This window comes from Atractosteus spatula, chromosome 7 (genome assembly GCF_055471065.1).
Source record: "Atractosteus spatula isolate fAtrSpa1 chromosome 7, fAtrSpa1.hap1, whole genome shotgun sequence".
NCBI lineage: Eukaryota > Metazoa > Chordata > Actinopteri > Semionotiformes > Lepisosteidae > Atractosteus > Atractosteus spatula.
The window spans coordinates 9,785,342-9,803,948 of record NC_142712.1 but is presented as its reverse complement, the minus strand read 5'-3'; the positions used below and the strand labels follow the sequence as shown (position 1 = coordinate 9,803,948).

At 37.5% G+C, this 18,607-nt stretch overlaps 1 protein-coding gene and 3 pseudogenes across 1 annotated transcript; all 4 read right to left on the bottom strand.

The window, feature by feature from the left end:
* Window positions 1-597: 597 nt before the first annotated feature.
* LOC148830397 (odorant receptor 131-2 pseudogene) lies at window positions 598-4,315 on the bottom strand (annotated as a pseudogene).
* Window positions 4,316-10,202: 5,887 nt separating this feature from the next.
* On the bottom strand, window positions 10,203-10,817 carry LOC148830396 (odorant receptor 131-2 pseudogene; annotated as a pseudogene).
* A 1,552-nt stretch (window positions 10,818-12,369) lies between these two features.
* Window positions 12,370-17,028, bottom strand: LOC148830395 (odorant receptor 131-2-like). Its single transcript, XM_088922327.1, has 5 exons — window positions 17,020-17,028; window positions 15,951-16,502; window positions 14,430-14,587; window positions 13,086-13,161; window positions 12,370-12,567 (listed from the first exon to the last, which is right to left on the bottom strand). Exons 1-5 carry the CDS (start codon window positions 17,026-17,028, stop codon window positions 12,370-12,372), a joined length of 993 nt encoding a protein of 330 aa, XP_088778453.1.
* Window positions 17,029-17,281: 253 nt separating this feature from the next.
* LOC148830394 (odorant receptor 131-2 pseudogene) lies at window positions 17,282-18,244 on the bottom strand (annotated as a pseudogene).
* Between the last annotated feature and the right edge of the window lie 363 nt (window positions 18,245-18,607).

Below are 18,607 nucleotides of genomic sequence, written 5' to 3'. Positions count from 1 at the left end.
ATTATTATAATATTTATTATATGTATGTGTGAGTGTGTGTGCACACGCGCTCATGTTGGTCATTGAGAATGTCTGGGGTTCCTATGAGATGATGACTTGTAGGTGGTACATGGAATGCTTTGGTTGGATTAGGGGTGGTACTTGGTCCAAAAAGTTTGAGAACCACTGCCCTAATGTGACGGGGAAACTGTACTGTAAAAAGGTGCCATCGCTCGGATGAGACATAAAACCGACTCTGTATGGTCATTAAAAATCCCAGGGAGTTTCTCGAAAAGAATAGGGGTGTTACCCCAGCGTCCTGGTCAAATTTCCCATTAGCCTTTACCAATCATGACCTCCTAATAATCCCCATTTATGAAGTGGCTTCATCACTCTGTTTTCCTTCCCACTGATAACTCATGTGTGGTGAGCGTACTGGTGCACTATGGCTGCCGTTGCATCATCCAGGTGGGGCTACACACTGGTGGTGGTGGAGGGGAGTCCCCATTACATGTAAAAGCGCTTTGAGTGGAGTTTCCAGAAAAGTATTTATTATTATAATTTGGCCCGGTTCCTGGTGTGTCCTCTGTGGTCCACCCCTGACATCACGAACCGGGTTCAGCCCGGCCTCAGGACTGGGCCGCCCTGACAGCGCATGTCCATTTCAGCCCGCTCTCCGGAGAAGACCGTTCTGAAAGCGCGTCTAATCCGGACCACTTCCAAACTTCCACTTCTGGTGCTCTCCTTGCCAGACCGCCCCGCCAACTGCCTGACCCCAGGCCCTGCCCCTGATTCTCCTCCCTCTATCTGTCCCGGAAGAGCAGAGTCCATTCTGTAGCGCGTCAGTCAATAACCCTGGACAATGACACCCATTATCTCGAGTCTGTAACTTCTCCTGTTCTGCCCCTGTCATCCTGACGGGCAGCAACGCGTAACACTGTCCTATTGGAAAGACATAAAAAACAGCATTGATCACTTTCTAGATCTCACTAGTTTTTTTATACCAACTAAATGGCTTAATAAATTAACATCTCAATGTTATTGAAAAAAACAAAGGCATTTTTCCTCATTTCAAAAATGCATTCAGTTAATAACGAGAGCTTTGACACATTATTAAATGTTACATAGAACTTTATTATTGGACGTATGAGTTTTAAGTAAAAAAAGAGGTTATCATTCATTGTTCATATTTTCTCACAGCTGTGTAGGTGAAGTCAAGGCTGTAGATTTAAAGATGTAGTTCCATAATTATTCAAAGGTTCAAAGGTTGCTGCTGCAATAAGACAGAACAAGAATGTTTTAATAACTGTTTAACATTAGAGGCAGGCTTACTGTAAGGAAACACTAATACTTATGTGACAGTATGGATGTAAAATAGTGTGCATCTATTGTATATAGTAATTATAGAAATAAATTTGTAAAATTAAGAAACAACAATCTTCAGTAATACACTAAAATTGATCAGAGTTTTTAAATTGTAATACAATGATATATTCGATTTGAGGCTATGTAGAAGTTTCAAACTCAAGAATGTTCAGTGTTTCAGGGCAGACACTCAGTGTTTTTCTGTTGAATATCTCAGAATGGGCTTTTTGAGCTGGAGTGATTGACAGACACCTGCAGGAAGGCAGTGTGGGGATATAAACAGGGCCGAGTTTCTGTGCTTGAGGAATCTGGGAAGTTGTAGCATTGCGTTTGGTGTCAGTGCTTTACACATGCAGTATTAATATTATTACTGTCGCAATGAACAACAAAAATTATGGTTTAAGATCAGAAATGTGTTCTTATATGTCATTTCCTTAAAAAAACTAAAATTTGAGTCTTTTCCCTTTATTAAACATATATTTAAACTGTTCTTTACAAAAATACCGTATTATTATACGGTATTAATAAAAGGTTTTCTGTAAAGGTTTTGTGGCTTTGGTGATGTAAAACGATGTAGTGAGATGCTCCTTTTAATCTTTTCTTAGACAGTTTAAACCTTTGTATAAACATCCTCAGTTGTCTTCAATAAATTATAGGGTTTATACTCCTATCCACTTATCCACTCCAGTTTAAAGTTCTTTTACATTAAAAGCACCCAGACATGTCTGACCTGTAATAACAGGTCATTACTCAAAGTATTATATTTTTGAAACTTCTACAAATCTTTGAATTGAATTTATAAATGTATTACATTTTAAAATCTCTGATCTATTTCAGAGCACTGTTGAAGAGTCATGTTTCTTATGAGAACATACTGTAGCGCCCACGTGGGGCGCTGTCGCCATGCGCACGCAAGGCAGACTGGGAACGGCGGCTGAGGGGCGGGACTACCCGCCTGTATATAGTGGGACGAGGGCTGTAGACGCCCTCTCCCTCTTGTGACTGTGTGGGTGTGGTGCAGTGCTGTGTTTCCCCTGTCGCTGTGTGTGAAAGCCCCCTCAGCATCTTCAATAAATGTCCTGCCAACCTGCGCCAGAGCCTCCGGACTGTTTCTTTCCATCAGCGAAGCCCGGGAGCATTACAATACATACTCCGTTAAGACAGCACCCCAGGCGTTGAACACAGTTCTTTAGTGCTGCAAAGCAGGAATACTAACCTCTACACCACTGTGCCACCCTGTCTTGTTTACTAATAGTACATTTTTTTTCTGCTGTTACCTGTATTTATTATGTGCACAGTGTTTTACATATTTCCCAGCTGTCACTTAAGTATGACCCTTCCCTAACCCTGGTCATGCTCCTAATATTAAACAATAATTGAAAAGTTCTTGTTTTGTCTTATTCAACAGCAACCTGTGAAGAAAAAAAAAAGGAGAAGGAGGAGAATGAGAAAAAAACTAAACATGAACACAGAAGTTTATGTGTAGTATAGTTCTGAAAGGCTTGTCTGTGCTGGCTGGAAACCATAGGCTTGACTACCAAAGAGAAACGCACTTCAGTGTAAATATAAATGATATAGATACATGAAGTTATGCAATATTTAAAGCTGGGCTACAAATCTTGATGTGCTAATGTTAAAAAGGGGGTGGAAGCTAATTGCTTTGATGTAAGTAAGGATGCTTAACTTGAGCTGATCTCAAATGATTCTTTAAACAGCACCTGAGCTATTTTACTGTGTATCATATTTTGTAGTCCTGCTACAGGACACTACTATATCTTAATGTCCTCGAATGAGAAACAGCCTCTATACTAAATTTAAATAATTGTATTTCAACAGATTCCACCAAATTAGAGGTAATAGTGAAATTATAATACAATAATACAAAAAGTACAAATATTTATTTTGTTCATAATTTCCTTGAGGATCTATTTATTGATGTTTTAGATACTGTTTTTGTCAATGTAATGTTGATTTGTATTACTTTTATTAAATGATAAATAATGCTGCATAATTTTGTGAGCTTCTGTAACTATTATGCACAGTGAACACTCCTCATTCCTGATACAGTATTTAGAACAACTAGATTATTAATTAGAAAAATAGATTTATAGTTTAGTAATATGGTTAAATATACTAAAATGTAATTTATGTTAAATGTACTAAAGCCACTTAGTTTGCAAATGCAGTTTTACATGTATTTTTTAATAACACAGTCTAATATTTCAATTGGGTTTATTATGAAAAACCTATATTCTTCAGTTTGCTTAATTCAATTGTAAAGATGATGGAATCTTTAACTCACTGAACAACCTTGCATAATTTGTTAGAACACAGATACAGTGTTTTACAGTTGTCACTATGTGTATACAAAGTGGGGAGACACAGTTTTCTTTAATCTAAAACATGCATAATATTTAAGAGCATTAAAGAATTCTGCATCCCTTAAACCATAAACAAGAGGGCTGAGACATCTGGAAGCCAATGTAAAAGCAATAAAATTGAAATATCTTACAGTTACAAAAATCTGAAAGTCAATCTCCAGAACAACTATTTCTACAAAGGGACACAACATCTCAATTAAGCAGAGGAGCAACTGCATTGTGTGAAGAAACAAAGTCTTTCGAGCTTTGGATGAGGATTTTTTATTGTCTCCTGAAGCAGCTCTTGCTGCTATTGTTATTTTAATGTAACAAAATACCAGGATTATTCCTATTATAGCAAATTCCAGATGTGCCCGGATGATTCTCATGTACTTGTGCCATTCTGTCAGTAATAATATTTCATAATGGCAGAATGTCTTTTCTTCATAATAACTTGGAGGTGCTGTAGCAGTCAAAATGAAGAGATCAATAATGGCGTAGACAGAACTAAGAGCCCAGATGAAGAGAATTCCAGCCAGTGTCCTCCTCAGGGTGGAAATGTCCGCGTGTCTCAGTGGCAGGCAGATGGCCACATAGCGCTCCAGACACATCGCAGTGATGACAAACCGGGTTGTGCGGGACAGAACTTCCATAATCATGCAGAGTAAAATACAAAATTCCACAGGAACCAGGATATGTAAATATATCTGCAGTGCCACAAGGTCTGTCAATAACAAAAGAACTGAGTCATTCAGTAAGGTGTGTGCGAACAAAATGTAGCGTGTGGTTGTCCAAAAAAACTCTTTTTTGAGAAAAGTGAAGAGCATGAAACAGTTCACACAGAGAAAAATCGCAACCAGCACCTGGACAATTACCGTCTTCAGCTGTTGAACAGTAACACTGGCAGTCAAAAAAAAGTTTTCAGTGCTTAAATTATATTGAGAGGAGTTTTGAATCATATTTCATAACCTGGAGTAAGATGAAGAGAAAAGATTAGAAGACACTTCACAGGTGTACAAATCTATAAGGAAATTAAGCACGATTTATATTTTTTGTGGCACTTAATATTGCATTACATTCATTAAGCACTCTTATCCTCAAACAATATATGATATTTTTCCAAAGATGGTTTGAAGATAGTGTTTATATACTTATCAAACATGCAGATCTACATTCTCTGAAGAATGATGTTTTGAATATTTCGCTAACAAATCCACTAGAGCCCTTCGAGAGCAAGTTTGTTTTCATTAATTAGGAACCACAACCAACTAACATGTCAACCCAAGATACAAAGTCTATCCCAAGTGTTAATTACCATGCAGGACAAAAGGCCTGTTTCCTAATTTGTAATTACAGAAAATTCACAAAATAGTTCTTTGATGTGAAAACCCTTGAAAGAAACGTGAATTCATATGGAATCTGTCAGCAATAAATTAAGCACATGGGATCAATTTGGGATGTGCTATGTGCAATGTGCTTCCAGTTTAATTTGAGAACTGTTTGCCTCTGTTAAACCAAAGATTCTAAGGTGTGACCTGGACAACCGAAAGTGTCTCCATAGGCCTTTGAGTTTGTTTTTAAATTCCTGTTAAAAAAAATTACATTTTCATATCAATCACTCTGCCCCTCAGTACTCAGAATAGCTCTTCGTGAATGGCATAGTCTAAATTTGAACTGGCATGAATGGGGCATGTTCTGTACAGGATCAGCCTTTTGAAAGCCTCTTGTTATTTATGTTTGTTTTATTTTTGTCTGGTAAATGTTTTGCATCCAGTGAAGTGTCTAACACAACATTAACATAATCTTGTCTAATGTGTCAGATTCTTCCGTTTATTCCGTTTATTGGAATTAAGAATTCCAATTTAAGTGTACATATGGCAATAAACTACTCTAATCTACTCTTCTCTGCTATTCCTCAGATATAGATACTTTTAAGAGTAAGAAAATGTGCCATAATTGTAGCAGGAGTTGGACACTTAGGTTTAACCATGTAAATCCCTGGTTTTGTGCTGAACAAATCCATAGAAAATGTTTTTTGTGCACATAGGGTTAGTTATTATGTTGATTCTTGTAATGGTGCTTCTAGTGCTGAAATACTCAACTCCGGTGTTGCAGCTACAGCATATATTTAGTTATTTAAGATTTACAACCTAGATTTTAAAAAATGAAGCCTACCCATCACATCATCCACCAATAAAGCCAATGGATTTCTATGTAATAATGTGTTTAAGTGACAAGGATTAGTCTGTAAAGATACTCATCCCCACAGGGCCAGAGGTCAGATACTGGACATGAGTCCATGTTAATTAATAATCATTTAGGTAGGATGCCTTTGATGTCATACATGAAAGAGCAGAAAGCCAGGAAGAGGCTGTCTCTCACACTGTAGTAGCTGTTTCCTCCTTGGGTGAGCTCAGCCACAAGAGTGTCATCCAAAAACAAAAAGTTAGAATGAACTTTTCTTTATCTGTGAGCAAAACATTGTTGAACTTCTTTAACCTTAAAATGGAGTCAGTACTGAAACTCTCAGGTGCTTAATTTATAGGAAAAGGGAGTGAAGACTTCATTTATTATTAATATCGAGCTCCATGTTTAATTAAGATGTTTTGCTTATGATGAAATAGGCCCCATACCTAAACATGTGAAGAACATGAGGATAACACTGAATGAGGAGCCATACACTGATGCACAAATTTTGAATATGGATGTCATTGTCAAGTTGCTGTTCTGCAATCAGTCTAAATACATAGCACAGGTACAGCAGAATCCTTACAAATCTTCACAGTTACCCTGAAAATGTGTGTTAAATCTTTATAAGCACAGCAGGAAGGACTAAAATATTCCTGTTGGAAAAAGTTATTTAAAAGATACATCAACATTTATTAAAATCAGCTTTACTTACCAGAGGAACTCTGCTTTTAAAATATAGTTCAAATGACCTGATTTCAGATGGGTGACTGCCTCAAGTGGTGTAATTCTCTTCTAAGATCATATATCAGAAGGCTAAATTAACTGACAGGCTTGTATTATATTCTGTTTGAAATGGGTCTTACTTTTTTAGGCAGCATAAAAATAATATTTAAATAGTTGGCAGAGGCTCTTGTCTCTCAGACTGTATTTAAGTGGGATTAAACATCATCACAGGATGAGAAGAACAACAAAGTTGAGGTACCGCAGGTGAATGAAGACAGACACAGCCATCCTTGCTAACAAGGCCTCTATCACACCATACAGGAAGGATGTGAGACACAGTCTCAGCTGAACTGCGTGCAGCAGCACTGTATTCCTGGCCTTTGTTGCTGAAGCTCTGTCAGAGGGGACTGACCTGGCCTCCAACATTATTCCTGCAAATGTGTAAAGGAGAATGACTCCCACTGTTACAAAACAGACGGAAGGGATTGCAATCTTCACATCAGCTTGTCATTGTGTGTTGAACATGTCTTCCCATCTGTAAAATATTGAATTTAAGAGAAATGAGGGTTTTGTCATTTAAATACTGAGCACTTCAGTTGCTTGATCTACAGAGCCAAAACAACAGATTGCACACATGGCCAGTATTGACCTTGATTTCTCGTTGGTGCACTAAATGCATCCCCTCTAATGAAATATTAGTCTTCTCCACAAGCTGTTTTCTTAATACAAACTAATGTTTTAGAAAGATAGCTGTTACATCTGTTTGGATAGTGCGTCGTCAGTTGTGGGTGATAGATTCCTTGTGAACTATGCAAGGGTTTTCAGGTGAAAGAACTAGTTTGTGCATGTTGTGTGAATAGTAAAGTTGGAAACAGGGATTGTGTTTTATGAAGTAATTTAAAATTGGGTTACACATTGTATCCTGTAAACTTGCTTTCAGGGGGCTCTTTTAAACTTGTCAGCACTTGGAAAATACCCAAACATCATTCTTCAGAGAATTTAAATCTGTAAGTAAGATAAATATGGCTAACAAAATTACAATTACAAATATTGTTTGGAAATACCTTATATTGTTTCAGGATCAGAGTGTTTATGTAATGTAGACAATATATAATGATACACATTTATTGTCACACAAAGCAAAGAAAAAATAAATTCTGAAAACAGGCAATATTGTATATTAAATCTGCTTTTTCTGGATTTACTCTGTATTAGATCTTTAATATCAAGTGCAAGAAAGGTAGTCTGCATATCAAAGTACTTTTTCATATTAAACACTAATTATTATTGCAATTATTATATTATATCATTATTATGCACCACAATATCAATTAAATAATCTCATAATTAATATTGAAGAAAAAAGACAGATGAAAGAAAACAAGATTACATTTATTCTTGATTTCCTTACAGATATATTTCTTAACATTATGATGTCTATTCTAAACGTTCCTCTTCCATTTACTCTGGATTGTGAAATATGATTCAAAATTCCTCAGAAAATAATGTAAGCATTTTTTTTTTACACACAGCAAAGGTGTTCTCCAGCTGAAGATAATGGTTATCCAGGTGCTAACTGGAGTTTTTCTCTGTGTGAACTATTTCATGCTCTTTACTTTTTCTAGAAACATTTTTTTGAACACCCACTGTCATGCGCAGGGGCGTATTTGTTACACTATGTTCAGTGAGTAAAACATTCGGTCATCTTTAAAATTGAATTTTGCATATTGATTCTGGAATAGAAAGTTTTCGAACAAACCCAATGAATTAAAAAAATACATGTTAAACTGGTACATGAAATGGACCTGGTACATTTAACAATATTACTTATGCAGGTCAAATGGTAACATTATTTTCCAGGTGGATAAAATATTTGCCCTGAATATCATCTCCTGAAGGAGAACGGTTCGCTGTGCATAATAATTACAGAAAAAAATACATGTCTGTATATTTCTCATTTAATCAAAGTAATAAAAAATCAACTTTACATTGGCACTAATATGGAAAACATGAATAAAATAGATTCTCGTGGAAATTATTTGAACATACTGTAAGAGTGCATAATTATAGTTGCTGCTTTCATATCTCCATCATCTGCAGTCTGCTGAGAAGTGTGAACACTAACTCCAGTCTTGGCCCACAGGCCTCTCGTCTCCTCTGTGTTCCGAGAGACACAGCAGTGTGTCAGCTGCTCTTATCACCTCCTTCTCCTACAATTAAGAGCAGCATTAACTAAGCAAGTATACTGTCTGATCACCTGTCTTTTAACTCACCATGCTGCACTTAGGTTATTGTGTCAGCAATCTGTACCATATGTATGCTGGCTTGTGAGTAGGAGCTAAAAAGTAATAATACTAATAATACAAAATAAGCGAAAAAAAGAGGTTATCATTCATTGTCCATATTTTCTCCCAGCTGTGTAGGTGAAGTCAAGGCTGTAGATTTAAAGATGTAGTTCCATAATTATTCAAAGGTTCAAAGGTTGCTGCTGCAATAAGGCAGAACAAGAATGTTTCAATAACTGTTTAACATTAGGGGCAGGATTACTGTAAGGAAACACTAATACTCACAGTATGTGACAGTATGGATGTAAAATAGTGTGCATCTATTGTATATATTTATTGTAGAAATAAATCTGTAAAATTAAGAAACAACAATCTTCAGCAATACACTAAAATTGATAAGAGTTTTTCAATTGAAATACAATGATATATTCGATTTAAGGCTATGTAGAAGTTTCACACTCAAGAATGTTCAGTGTTTCAGGGCAGACACTCAGTGTTTTTCTGTTGAATATCTCAGAATGGGCTTTTTGAGCTGGAGTGATTGACAGACACCTGCAGGAAGGCAGTGTGGGGATATAAACAGGGCTGAGCTTTCTGTGCTTGAGGAATCTGGGAAGTTGAAGCATTGCGTTTGGTGTCAGTGCTTTACACATGCAGTATTAATATTATTACTGTCGCAATAAACAACAAAAGTTATGCTTTAAGATCAGAAATGTGTTCTCATATGTCACTTCTTTAAAAAAACTGAAATTTGAGACTTTTCCCTTTATTAAATATAATTATTATGCACAGCGAACCGTTCATGGAACTTGGAACTGAATATAATTTTCAGGAGATGGTATTCAGGGCAAATATTTTATCCACCTGGAAAATAATGTTACCATTTGACCTGCATAAGTGATATTGTTAAATGTACAAGATCCACTTAGCTCCTCAGTGAAGTTTTACATGTATTTTTATTTAATTTATCGATTTTTTAATTCACTGGGGTTGTTCGAAAAACTTCTATTCCACAATCAATATGCAAAGTTCAATTTTAAAGATGACCGAATGTTTTACTCACTGAACATAGTGTAACAAATACGCCCCTGTGCATGACAGGGATGTTGACTGAGGAAGGTCTTCTTTAGCTCAGCTGGCAATACTGCTGTTGAACAATGCCGGAGACCCGGGTTCGAGCCCATGCGGTGAGGGACATAGTGGGGCACAAGCCCAAGAACCAGAATTCTCTACATTATGCAATAGAGACTTTTACAAAGTTTCATAGAAGAACTCAGAAACAATGTTTTTACACCTTCCATTATGTGTATACAAAGTGAGGAGACACTGTTTTCTTCAATCTAAAACACGCATAATTTTTAAGAGCATTAAAGAATTCTGCATCCCTTAAACCATAAACAAGAGGGCTGAGACATCTGGAAGCCAATGTAAAAGCAATAAAATTGAAATATCTTACAGTTACAAAAATTTGAATGTCAATTTCCAAAACTGCCATCTCTACAAACGGACACAACAGTTCAATTAAACAGAGGAGCAACTGCATTGTGTGTAGAAGCAAAGTCTTTTGAGCTTTGGATGAGGAATTGTTATTATCTCCTGAAGCAGCTCTGGCTGCTGACATTATTTTAATATAACAACATACCAGGATTATTCCTATTACAACAAATTCCAAATTTGACAGAATGGCTCTCATGTAGCTGTGCCATTCTGTCAGTAATAATATTTCATAGCTGCAGAATGTCTTTTGTGCAAAATAACTTGGAGGTGCTGTAGCAGTGAAAATGGAGAGATTAATAATGGCGTATATGGAACTAAGAGCCCAGATGAAGAGAATTCCAGCCAGTGTTCTCCTCAGGGTGGAAATGTCTGCGTGTCTCAGTGGCAGGCAGATAGCCACATAGCGCTCCAGACACATCGTAGTGATGGTTAATGGGGTTGTATTGGAGACAATTTCCATAATCATGCAGATTAAAACACAAAATTCCACAGGAAGTAGGATTTTAAAATGTACCTGCAGTACTGCAAGGTCTGTCAATAACAAAAGAACTGAGTCACTGAGTAACGAGTGTGCGAACAAAATGTAGCGCGTGGTTGTCCAAAAAATCTCTCTTTTGAAAAAAGTGAAGAGCATGAAACAGTTCACACAGAGAAAAATGCCAACCAGCACCTGGACCACGACCATCCTCAGCTGCTGAACAGCCAAACTGGGAATCAAAAAAATGTCTTCAGTGCTTACATTATCTTGTGTGGTATTTTGAATCATATTTCATAACCTGCGGTAAGAAGAAAAGATAAAATTAGAAACCACAATAAAGATGTAATGTTAATAAATGTATCTGTAAGGAAACCATGCATGTAATTTCCTTTGTTTTCTTTATCGTGTTTTTTTCTTCAAATGACATCGATGACAGCCAAAAACATTGTGTCGAATAAGACAGAAAAATATTACTTATCTGCAGACTTCTGTTGTTACACTTGTCAGTAATGATAAAGCACCGAGTAAAGATCAACATACAAATTGAGTGTGGAAGTGCCTGTTTCATTCTCTATGTACCTATTTTCTTATTTTCTTGTATTGTATAACATGTATCATTTAATATTGAATTACCTTAAATAATAATCTGATAGTATCCTCAAACAACATACAGTATTTGCAGAAACTGGTCTGAAGTAAGACATGTTTGCCTAATATGCAGATCTGCATTCTCTAAGGAATGATGTTTTGAATATTTCCAAACTGCTGTCAAATCGTATTGAGCCCTTTGAGAGCAAGTTTGTTTTCATCCAGTGGGAACCACTAAGAAATAGTCAACCCTAGATACAGTGTCTTAAACTGAATTTTAAATTACTACGTAAGTAGAAATCCTTGTCTCCTAATTTGCTGGTTAGACATAATGCACAAACAAGTTCTTTGATAAGACGTTCATTGCAGAAGATTTTTATTTATCTTCAAATATGTTAACAAAAAATGAATCAAGCATGGGAGATAACATTTGACTGTGTGTTTAAATGTCATCATGTCCATTGAGAAAGTAGGGAATTCTAGAGAAATCATTAATTCTCCTATTCAGTACTCAGAATAGTCATAAGAATTAAATGGCACAGCCTAAATTCTGGCATGAAGAACATATCCTACAGTGGACCAACCACTTCAATGTTTCTTAAAATAGTTTGAAAATATGTAAATCGTACTTTTGACAGTAACAACAAGATTTGGGGTTGCATGGGGCATAATAAAAAATACAATTCCGTTTCTTAATTTATAAAGATAACTTTCACAGCCATGATCTTAATAGAATCCATCCAGTAATTTTGGGATATTATTTTACATACATACAGGTCTGGGAGCTTTTACAATGGTTTCAGCATGTTTGGCAGTGACCAAGCAGGACCCTGGCTGCACTAATATGGTGCAACACCCCTACAGGGCCGCCAATGCAATGCCACTCTGACAGCAACCTTGCCACCTAAACCCAGAGAAGCAAATAGCCATCGAGCACGCCATTGCTGAGATACCAGGGAGGCCAGCGGAGCTGCTTCCCAAGAAGGATGCTAGTTGGAGGTTTTGCGTGGATTATCGAAAGCTGAATGCCGTGACCCGGAAACACTCCTGCCTGCTGCCTCGGATCGATGAGTCTTTGGATATGCTCTCTGGAGAACTGGATCTTGAGAAGATAACGGGCTCAAGCTGCACCGTCGCAAACATCATCTGCTCCACTGTAAACCTTCTCTTTCTTGGGCCACTGTGTGAGTGGGGCAGGGGTAGCCCCCAAAAAAACATTAAGGTGAGCGCTGTGTGAGACTGGCCAACTCCTGTCAATGCAAAGCAGTTCAGGACCTTCCTGGGCCTGGCCATTTACTAACTCCACTTTGTGACCCTACACAACACACTGCAGTGGGCGGAGCGGTGGCACTGTGGCAAAGGATCTGCACCTATGGCTGGAAAGTTGCCGGTTCAAATCCAGCAGTTGACAGAGGAATCCTACTCTGTTGTGTCCCTGAGCAAGGCCCTTAACTTCTATAAATGGCTGACCGTGCTTTCTGACCCCAAGCTTCTCTCCCTGTCTGTGTGTCTCATGGAGATCAAGCTGGGTTATGCGAAAATATAAATTCCTAATGCAAGCAACCGTATTTGGCTAATAAAGTGGTCTTATCTTATCTGTCTTGTCTTACACCAGCATACCTGGGTGAACTCACACTCAGTGGCACAATTTATCATGGACACTGATCCAGCGACAACAGAATCGGTGCTGCAGAACCTGGGAGATAGAGAAAGGGTAATCGTTTACTACAATAGAGCCCTTACCAAAACAGAGCAGAATTAGTGCATTACATGATGAGAGCTACTAGCAGTGGTGGATGCTGTAGAGCACTTCATGCATCATTCAGCAGCCTACCATTCACCATCCTCGCTGACCATTTGGCACTAAGCTGTTTGATGTCCTTCTAAGAGCCAGAGGGGCATGTGGCCAGATGGATTGAGAAGGTACCAGTACTCTGTGCAGCACCAAGAGGGACTGGAAGACCGCCCGTGGAAATCGGTTTGTGCTAGTCACTATGCCCCTATATCTGCAAGGCACTGGCCTGGAAGAATGATTCACCCAGACCCTGGGGACCCTTAAGCCAGCCTACCCACAGTGCAACACTCTACCTCCTGCACCCCAGCACTGCTGATGTTGGGCTGAGAATTCAGCACCCCTGGGAGCCTGAGCACCTGGCCTTGACATCGCCAATTTCTCAGACTCACTTCCATTTTCCCGTCCTCTAGAAATGGGTTCCCCTTTCCCTTTTCCCACATTCTCACATCAAACCCATAGCTGAGCAGTAGGCTCTGCACACCATCCCTCCATTTTGCTACTTTCCCTGCCTTTGCCTGAGTGATAGAAACACTCATATATCCTAAAAGTGCAATGAACGAGTGAGCTGCTGTCACAGTCTACTGCTTCTCTTCTTGCAGCACCACCTGTACAGAGGGATTTTAAGGGGGACTGCTACAATACACAGCACCTTTTTGTGCTGAGACATAGAGAAACTGACAGTGTCTCTGTGCCTCTAGAACTGATACTATGCATACAGATGGGGAGGCTGGCCTTTGGATATGAACTTACTGGACACCTGTGATCCTGCAGCTCTGCACAAGTGAGCTGATAACTAAACAGCATGTTCAGCTAATCTCCAGAGCTGTCACACATTATTCAGGGTTATACAGAACTTTATATTTAAAAGAATATGTGCTAAGTAAAAGAAATTAAAGAGGTTATTACACATTTTCCATACTTTCTCTCAGCTGTGTAGTAGAATATATAATAAGAAAAATAATCAAGTCAAGACTGCGCTGGGAATCTTCCTTTTATTAAGCAGACTTAAATATGTACTTTCTCACTATTTTTTCATTCAGAGTTTGCTCCTACAATAAGGTAAATGTGTTACAACCTGCGCCGCGCCCCAGGACATAGGGGCAGATGCTGAATGAAGTAAAAGACCCAAAAGCTGGAGTGCCACAGTCGAGAGGGCTGGGCCAGCTCACTGTCCTCGGGCACGAGAGAGGCTGCCACAAAGCCAGTCTGAGGCAACACTGTCTGCAGAAATCCGCTGCCAGGGACCAGTAACGTGGGCCGTCAGGCTCAGTTGGGATTCCTGGGCCAGGCTCCAGGAGAGAAGGCTGTGCAGGGCTGCTAGAATCTCCTGGGATGCAGGCAGACAGGAGGAAGGACTTTTTGAATTTTCATGCTTTTTCATGAGCTGGGTTAGTGTGCCACATATCTATTTCTTTACTGAAAAATGATCTGAGATTTGAGTCATTTCCTTTTATTTTTAAACATTCTTTACAACAACACTGTAATATTATGCGGACATCAGGGTTTTCCATTACATGTAACAAGAGAACATGAGTGACCTTTTACTACCTCCTGGGAACCGAACATTAATACTTATGGTGCAGAGTGCTGACCCAATAAACTATGTGCAGTACAATGAGTTGAGAGACACATGATCAGAGAGTATACATGCTTAGTTAACGCTGCTCTTAACTGTAGGAGAAAACAGAGGTGATACGGAGCAGCTGACACACTGCTGTGTCTCTAGGAACACAGAGGAGGAGAGAGGCCTGTGGGCCAAGAACTGCTACAGTGTTCACTTCTCAGGCTTAATATATCATGTACTGTATATATTTCTTAACAGACTATCCTTACCAGTTGAAAACATTATACACATTATACACTCACAAAGAGCAATGTACTTCAGTGTCAATTTAAACACTTTATGCAATATATAAATGTGGGCAACCATTGTGGATAGCTATAATGGAGCTGAGCTTTTTGAGTTTGTATCATATTTTCTCATAATGCAGTTATGCTACAGGCCATTTCTGCAGTACTTTTCACATTTTATTGTAATTTAATGTAAAACGCTACACTCATTTTAAATCACAGCGGACTGGAGATGTAATTGAAAACAACAAGAACAACTACAATAATAATAATACATTTTATTTTGCTCAAATAATTTCCACAATAATCTATTGATGTTTATATTATAATAATTTTCAATTTAATCTACTATATATAACAGTATTACATATGAGTGCCAATGTAATGTTGATTTTTTTACCTTGATTAAATGAGAAATCTGCATACATTTATTTTTTATGTCAATATTACACATAGCGAACTACTTTTCTTCAGGAGATGGTATTCAGGACAAGTTATTTATCCACTTTGAAAATAATTTTACCATTTGACCTACTTTAGTTACTGTATATTGTTAAATGCACCAAATCCACTTACCATAGTTCCTCAGTGCAGTTTTACATGTATTTTTATTGAATTGATATATTATTAATTAATTGGACTTTTTCTAAAAACTTCTATTCTACAATTAATATCCAAAAGTGCAATTTTAAAGGTAAGAGAATGTTTTACTCACTGAAAATATTATGCAATAGAGACTTTTACAAGGTTTCTTAGAAGAATTCAGAAGCAATGTTTTACATCTTGTACTATGTGTTTACAAAGTGAGGAGACACTGTTTTATTTAATCTAAGACATGCATAATATTTAAGAGAATTAAAGAATTCTGCATCCCTTAAACCATAAACAAGAGGGCTGAGACATCTGGAGGCCAATGTAAAAGTAAGGAAATTGAAATATGTTATATGTATAAAAATCTGAAAGTCAATTTCCAAAACTGCCATCTCTACAAATGGACACAATAGTTCAATTACACAGAGGAGCAACTGCATTGTGTGCAGAAGCAAAGTCTTTTGAGCTTTGGATGAGGATTTTTTATCATCTCCTGAAGCAGCTCTGGCTGCTGACATTATTTTACTATAGCAAAATACCAGGATTATTCCTATTACAACAAAATCCAAATTTGACAGAATGGCTCTCATATAGGTGTGCCATTCTGTCAGTAATAATATTTCATAGCTGCAGAATGTCTCTTCTGCATAATAACTTGGAGGTGCTGTAGCACTGAAAATGAAGAGATCAATAATGACATACAAGGAACTTAGAGCCCAGATGAAGAGAACTCCAGCCAGTGTCCTCCTCAGGGTGGAAATGTCCGCATGTCTCAGTGGCAGGCAGATGGCCACATAGCGCTCGCAGTGATGATGAACGGGGTTGTGCGGGAGACAATTTACGTTTTCTTTCGAATTTCCTTAAGAATGTTGTGTTGTCATGAAGTTCTAATAACAAAATCTAGAGAAACATGACCCAAACCCAGATTCTGACCCAGTTAACTACGTGCAGTATTATGAGTTAAAACACTCATTAGGTGATGAGACAGTATTTGTTTAATTAATGTGCTGCTCTTAATTGTGGGAGAAGGAGGTGATACAGAGCAGCTGTGTCTCTAGGAACAGAGAAGAGGCCTGTGGGCCTAGAAAAACTATAGTCTTCTCAGGCAGCTGTATACAGTAGATATATTTCTTAATCGATAACCCTTGCTAGCTGAAAACTTTAATGCCAAATGCTAATGTAAAGTTTATTTTTGTATTACTTTCATTAAATGAAAAATATACACAATTTCACTTTTCTGTAATTCTTATGCACAATGGAAAATTCTCCTTTAGCAGATGGTATCTGGGGCAAGTATTTTATCCATTTGGAAAATACTCTTCCCATTTCACCTGCTTTAGTGATATTGTTAAATCTACTAGATCCTCTTGGTTCCTATGTGAAGTATTAAATGTATTTTTATGTAATTAATGCTATTTAATTCATTGGGTTTGTTCTAAATACCTATATTATACAATCAATATGAAAAATGCTATTTTAAAATGACAGAATTTTTTATTCACTGATCATATATGTAATAGAGACTCTTACATACCTGTAGTTTCTTAGAAGAACTCAAAAACAGTGTTTTACAGCTTTACTATGTATATACAACGTGGGGTGACACTGTTTTATTTAATCTAAGACATGCATAATATTTAAGAGTATTAAAGAATTCTGCATCCCTTAAACCATAAACAAGAGGGCTGAGACATCTGGAAGCCAATGTAAAAGCAATAAAATTGAAATATCTTACAGTTACAAAAATCTGAAAGTCAATTTCCAAAACAGCAATCTCTACAAAGGGACACAATAGTTCAATTAAACAGAGCAGCAACTGCATTGTGTGCAGAAGCAAAGTCTTTTGAGCTTTGGATGAGGATTTTTTATCATCTCCTGAAGCAGCTCTTGCTGCTGACATTATTTTAATATAACAAAATGCCAGGATGATTCCTATTACAACAAAATCCAAATTTGACAGAACGGCTCTCATGTACTTGTGCCATTCTGTCAGTAATAATATTTCATAGCTGCAGAATGTCTTTTCTTCATAATAACTTGGAGGTGCTGTAGCAGTGAAAATGAAGAGATCAATAATGACATACAAGGAACTAAGAGCCCAGATGAAGAGAATTCCAGCCAGTGTTCTCCTCAGGGTGGAAATGTCCGCGTGTCTCAGTGGCAGGCAGATGGCCACATAGCGCTCCAGACACATCGCAGTGATGATGAACGGGGTTGTGCGGGAGACAATTTCCATAATCATACAGAATACAATACACAATTCCACAGGAAGCAGGATATTTAAATTAAACTGCAATATCACAAGATCTGTCAGAACCAAAAGAACGGAGTCACTGAGTAACGAGTGTGAGAACAAAATGTAGCGCGTGGTTGTCCGAAAAATCTCTCTTTTGAAAAAAGTGAAGAGCATGAAACAGTTCACACAGAGAAAAACGCCAACCAGCACCTGGACCACGGCCATCCTCAGCTGGCGAACAGCTAAGCTGGGAATCAAAAAAATGTCTTCAGTGCTTACATTATCTTGTGTGGTATTTTCAATCATATTCCATAACCTACAGTAAAAAGAAAAGATTAGAAAACACATCACAGATGTAATGTAAATAAATGTAAGGAAATCAGACATGCAATATTCTTTATCATGTTTTTTTCTCCAGATGAAACCAATGACCCATAACAATGTGTCTTATAAAAACATTTTCACTGCATACTTCTTCTGTTACTCTTGGAAGTAAAAATCAATCGTAGAGTAATGACCAAAATGCACATTTAAAAAGTGTGTATGTGTCTATTTCATTCTTTATGTGCCTATTTAATCATTATATTGTATAGTCTAATATTAAATATGTATCATTTAAAGGCTGCATTACCTTAAACATAGTATTTTCAAACAGCATACACTGTACGG